The following is a 5,765-nucleotide window of genomic DNA, read 5'->3' as shown; positions in this document are numbered from 1 at the left end:
GTGCTTCGACTCTCTCTTCTGATTTCGCTCGCGCTTGCAGCGGTCATTCGCGAGTCCCATGTACTAACTCTGGTACCAAAACATTTCAGACATCTTCGGAATCCATTACATGTGGGAACTGTTCAGAAGAAGACCTCTGGACCAACGTAATTGGATTATCGTTTGTTCGCTGACGCCGGGCCAACGACGAACTACTTTAAAGAGAACAATTGTTAGCTGGTCTGTCCCATCTGACCTCTTTATTTTTGTATGTCCAACCCGGCGTTACTATTTTTATTTCTTTGCCACACACTCCTGGCAAACTAACTTATTGGGTAGCCAGACCACTACAACATAAAGAGCAGTGCTACACTCCTTTTTCACTTGTGCTTTTCAGGTAAACGACAGCCCTTGAACGACAAGAACGAAACCGACCCGGGAAGTTAGGACAAAAGTCTTGATCGATGAATCCGTGAATCCATGAGATCCTGAGACCTATTTGCCCACAGACTGCGCAGGAGTAGGTCATCCAATTGTAATTATAGGGCTGTTCCCCTTGCCTCCCTCTACTGATATCGAAATTGTGAGCTGAAATTGCATCGAGGACTCTGCCACTCGGGTCTGAAATTCGTCACCTTACTAATGCGAAACCGCTGAATCAGTTGTTTGGTTATGCTAAGTAGCCAATGAACTAATTGACCTCACGAGGAGGCGACCAATGGGTATAGCGCGTGGTTAGAAATAAGTAGGTGTAACGCATTTGAAACCCGACTGTACCTGATCGTATGTCTATCATATGACATTATATGTGCCTCTCCCCCTTCTCTTCCCCTATTGCAGGTACCACGGACGAGTCAACACGGGCTGTAGACAGGGAAGAGTATCCCGCTTGTACACCCCCCCAATTGACCTTGACCCAACTTGGTACACCCCTGTCTTCCGGTTTCGGTTCGGGTTAATACACGTGCGTTGTTGCTACACTCCGGTCTTCTTTCCTGTACCACCCGACCTGTGCGCATGTGTGCTGTGTATACTGTGTGGATTCATTAATACCAGGCCGTATATCTGCACATTGCAGAACTGACGTGTACCGTCCCTACATCCTCTCGAGCGTCGAATACCGCTGACTTCCTGACGTCCCACGCTACATAGATGTTGGGCAGTTGATATTGGACTGTACGTACTTACGAGTGTTATCGTATTACCTATACGCTTCTCTGCCGTGCATATTAGTGCATGAGACGGCGCGGCCGTCACTATATCCTCGAATACCGCTGACTTCCTGACATCTCGGGATGTGGCGTGGCCACGCTACATTTAATGTCACTATAGTGACAGATGTAGGATCAAGTCAGCTTTGAGATTCACGTACGATCTTCCTGCCGAACCTGACGACACACGACGACAAAACTGTCGGAAAATCGGCTGGCATTTTATTATTGATTATGTCCCATATCCAGCCACCTCTACAAGAGCCAGAAACGTTCCACCTGGGCGACGACTTCACACTTTGGTCGGTTCGAATGAAGGCGTTCCTTCCATTGGTACATCCACAGTACCACGGTACCATCCACAGTACCACTGTCCTATCTAGATCACCCTGCCGCCCGCCGCGTACTCTATTCAGGCGTTTCGCTGTTTGCATCACCGAACACCCACTGGACTAACTTTTGCCTGTGTGACGCACGACCAACGCGTAGTGTCCCTCAACGCTCGTCCAGCGTGAACCCTCTTTCCAACGCATCGATGTTTCGCCCCCATCCCCAGGACCGCAGTTTTTCTTCCTCGATTTTCACACCTGATGGAATGAATCCAGACTTGGGTACAGTAAATACAACAAAACCAGTCGCACAACTTAGTAGTACACGCGGTTTTACACAAGTTGCATATCTAAGTCCCGATGATGAAGTTGATAATAAAGAAGTGCCGCTAAGGGAAACGGAATAGAACATATGAACTGTGACTTTATCCCGAAGCAAGTGCATGAAGAGGATGCCAACTGCAGAACACGAGTTCTTTGTCGTCCTCGTGGTGGTGGTGTTCAGCGGAACCCAGCACCCCACATTGAAGACGATGACAACAATCGAACTGTAAACAGCAAGCTGCAACAAACGTGTACTTCAGTGCGCGGATGGAAATGGACACCACATATACTATGAACCTTAACACAGTGGTCAACGAAGCGGTCATCTCACCAGTTGGGCACACAGAAGATGCTATCTATCAAACAGGTGCAGTTTCGGTCATTTCGCCGAATTTGACTCCCGTGGAACCCAAGACTCGTTGCCACTTCCAACACTTCCGGGACCGACATCCTGTTGTTGACCAGACCCGCTTAAAGTTGCCAACTCAGGAGGCAACGTGAGTGACGTGTCGCACCGACTGCAGCCAAGCAAAAGAGCTTTTCAGATCACACAAGGAGCGGGGATTAATTCTCCTCACTCAAAGAGATTTTTGTCCCGATCTGACCATGCGCCAGCGGCCTTTGACTGCTTTTGGACACCCCTGAGCAGCGATTCATCCCACACCAAAAAAAGCGCCCACGTCATTCAAGACCCTTGTCAACCACATATTGACGTGCATTCTCTATTTTGCTATCAGTAAAGGCCATCCTTCCACATGACCCTGACCCACCCTCAACGTTCTACTCTCCTTCACCTGTTAGCCAAACAGTGAGAATAAGTACACGTGTTACAAGCACTTTTCAAGCACTGAGGACAGTGCTCAGGCTCGGGAGAGGCACTATAGCGCAGTTGAGACTGGACTGTACTTGCTTAAACGTGTTTATTATATAACCTATACGGTTCTCTGCCGTGTATATTAGTGCATGAGCCGGCATGTGCCGTCACTACATCCTCGCAAACTTCGAATACCACTGACTTCCTGACATCCCACGCCACATGGACGTTTCTTGTTGTTGACCACGGCATCCGTCGATTTGGTTTATTCTTAAGTATCGGTGATGTGCAGCCTTGCATACTAGACCAGGGCTGATGAGGTTTCTTTCCGAGGATATCCCAGACTAACCCGGGGAACGACTAGGGCGGTTGACCGTGGCGCACGGTACGACATCTGAGCCAGGCTGGTTCGTTTCTAAATTTTCCTGAATCGATGTTCACTCTCAATTGCTTTTAGACACCCATCTTCCGACGACGCGTGTTTCTAAAATACCCGATTAGTTGAAATCGTTATTGCACTTCCATAGAACATGTTCTGGTGTCCCGACACCTGTGAGGAACGAGGATAGCCCCTATCCATACCACGATCTGCAATTCGACAATTACCCAGACAGTGTCAGAAAAACTGTACTGGGCCACGCAAAGCAATAGGTTGCCCTGTCCTAACCATTTAGTGGCTACGAATGCTTGGCCTGTAATACCTGTATCCGCATCCACACATGCTCTATCTTTACCCAACAGTCACACATCTCTCCACTCTCCAGAAGACCCTCTGCCAGATATTGGCGTCCCTGAAGTATCCGAGCCCATGTACAATCATGAATTGCGCATATACATATAAACTTACGCCATATCGGCCGTCGCATGCCATTAGCCTGGTCGCCTCACTTTCTGCATACAGCAGGGCGGGTAAGCGAAAACAGACTACTGTTGACGCCTCCCTTCTTTCTCTTTCGCATACTTTTCTTCTTCCTCTCCCTATCCATTATTACTCTCCTCATAGGCCCAGCACCTAGGACCGATTGCTCTATTCTTCCTGCATTGGTTTTGCAACAACAACTGCGCGTCCTCCGGCGCCGACATCCTCAATCTTCAAGCCCCGATACCCAGTTCGTTTGGCACTCTGAAGCAAGCAGATCAGCAAGCTGCTCTGGCTCTCACACTGGACTCACTTGGTACTAATGTGTTCTGTATAGCAGGAACGATAATTCAAGATGCAATCACGGTGGTTGAGTTAACCACCCCATCGCCCTCCATCCATTCATGGCTAAGTACCTCTGGTGATCCAGAGGCTGCTGTGGCAGGATAGACGGTTTGGTATCGTCCTAAGTCATGTGACTGAAGGATCCTTGCTTGACTGGATACCCGTTGGTAATTGCCTCTGCGCGGTTCGTACTGCAACGTCTGCGAAGGAGTCTCCAAAGGAGGAAGTTGATCGATGTCTGTATTGCGTCTGTCTAGCCACCATGCTACCCGAAGGAAGCACGAGGATTGAGATGCTGCCAGGTTGCCCAAGCCAAGGCAGGGGAAGTCGAGAGGCATGTTCGAAACATGGACCTTGCGGAGGGTAAATTCGCGCTCTAGCCACTTGAGTAATCTTGCCCCCCCTAACTGACTAGCTCTGGCACCATGAAATACAAGTCTTGTGATGCACTGAGTGCTCCTGTTTCGGCGAGCCAAAAGATCGAACACCCTTTTTGGTTTCTCGAGATCTGAATGCACAAGTCGACAGGCTCTGCATATCTGAGAAGGCGAGATGGCTCAGAGGTTAGAGCGCGAATTTACTGGCCGGAAGATCGGTGGTTTGAACCCGACCTCTGCATCTCAACTTCCGTCCAGACTTGGGCGACCTGGCAGTATCCCAGTTCTCGTGCTTGCTTAGGGTGACATTGTAGGTAGGAACCGGTGGAATGTTGCAGCTTAACGACTGAGTTAGGAGGCCGACATAGATTGGACTCGTGGTAAACGATGACTTCAGCTATACGCTGACCGCAAGTTGTTTGTATGCAGTATTGACTTCCGAAATAGCGGAAGTCATCTGGCCACCTGGTGTCTTCCAACTACGTGCCAGTTATGAACTCAAATCGCTCACCTTGCCGTCCGTTACCAACGGCGTGGATCACTAGCTGACTACCACTCGTTTTGGAACAGATTTATGGATTCCCACCATGAATTCGCCCTGAGTTGCTTCTCCCTTTGTTTTGCAGAGCTGCTTAAGGTGTGGAAAAATGGCCTGGCAACTGAGAGACTGGCAGATCCGGGTGTTAGGCGAATGCATCAGAATCATCTAAAGTCTCTTCCAGATGCTCCGCCGTCAGATGTGAATTCATATTGGGACGAGATCGCCGCCTCTCTGCACAGTGCTGGGAGTTTTGCCTGTGGCACGGCGCCACCAGCTCACTCAGGTACTGGAAATCATACCGAATAGTGACAGTGCTTAAACCTGGGAGAAATATATTAACGGGTCCCGAACATAACGACAAATTATCAGATGTTAAGTAGAAGTGAGCGTACGAGCCTGCCTTGAAGTGTGGTGCACATCATCATCGACAGCATGACATCAGTGTTCAACACTGATGCTTCACTGCCGTACAACCATGATTTATTCGAAGGCCTTATTGTAAAGAAGAGTGTGGTGCACACAGAAAGCCGGGAATGTCCAAAGATTATTTCATTTGATCAGATGATAAAGAAGAATGCCTCGACCGGTGGGCCGAATGCTTCGAAGAATAGTAATCGTGACCACCGGCTGCCACTCATGTAGAGCCCATAGTTGACGTACAACCCGGGACGGTGGACATGGAACCCCCTACAGAGTCGGAGATTTATGTTTGCATGTTGTAGTGGGAGTCGATGACTTAGTTAATCGACTATTGATCCGTTGAGTAGAATGAGAAGACTTCGCCTAAGGATAGGCTTTATTCAACATATAAGCACAGTATAGGCTGAAATGACAAGTGAAAGTGAATTAATTGAAATAGCAGTAAAGCGTAACTTTCACTACATTCACTCCCGGCAGGCATCAGTTGAACCTAACAGAAATGTGTTGTTGGTAACAGAAAATGAACGTAGTGCGGATGAACAATTGAAAATGGTTAAAGTAAAGTA

The 5,765-nt window shown here is 48.5% G+C and overlaps 1 protein-coding gene across 1 annotated transcript in view; it reads left to right on the top strand.

Annotated features, from left to right (window-relative positions):
• The window catches only part of T265_01866 (hypothetical protein), a gene marked incomplete at both ends in the record, with an annotated part of 6,822 nt that extends 6,396 nt beyond the window's left edge, over positions 1 to 426 (top strand). Inside the window, one exon of the mRNA XM_009165992.1 lies at positions 377 to 426. Coding sequence (XP_009164256.1) covers positions 377 to 426 — 50 coding nt within the window. The remainder of the gene's footprint in view (positions 1 to 376) is intronic.
• Positions 427 to 5,765: the final 5,339 nt, after the last annotated feature.

The sequence above is a fragment of the Opisthorchis viverrini genome (genome assembly GCF_000715545.1).
Source record: "Opisthorchis viverrini unplaced genomic scaffold opera_v5_21, whole genome shotgun sequence".
Classification (NCBI taxonomy): Eukaryota; Metazoa; Platyhelminthes; class Trematoda; order Opisthorchiida; family Opisthorchiidae; genus Opisthorchis; species Opisthorchis viverrini.
Note: the sequence above shows the minus strand (reverse complement) of the source record. Positions and strands in the feature narration are given on the sequence as shown.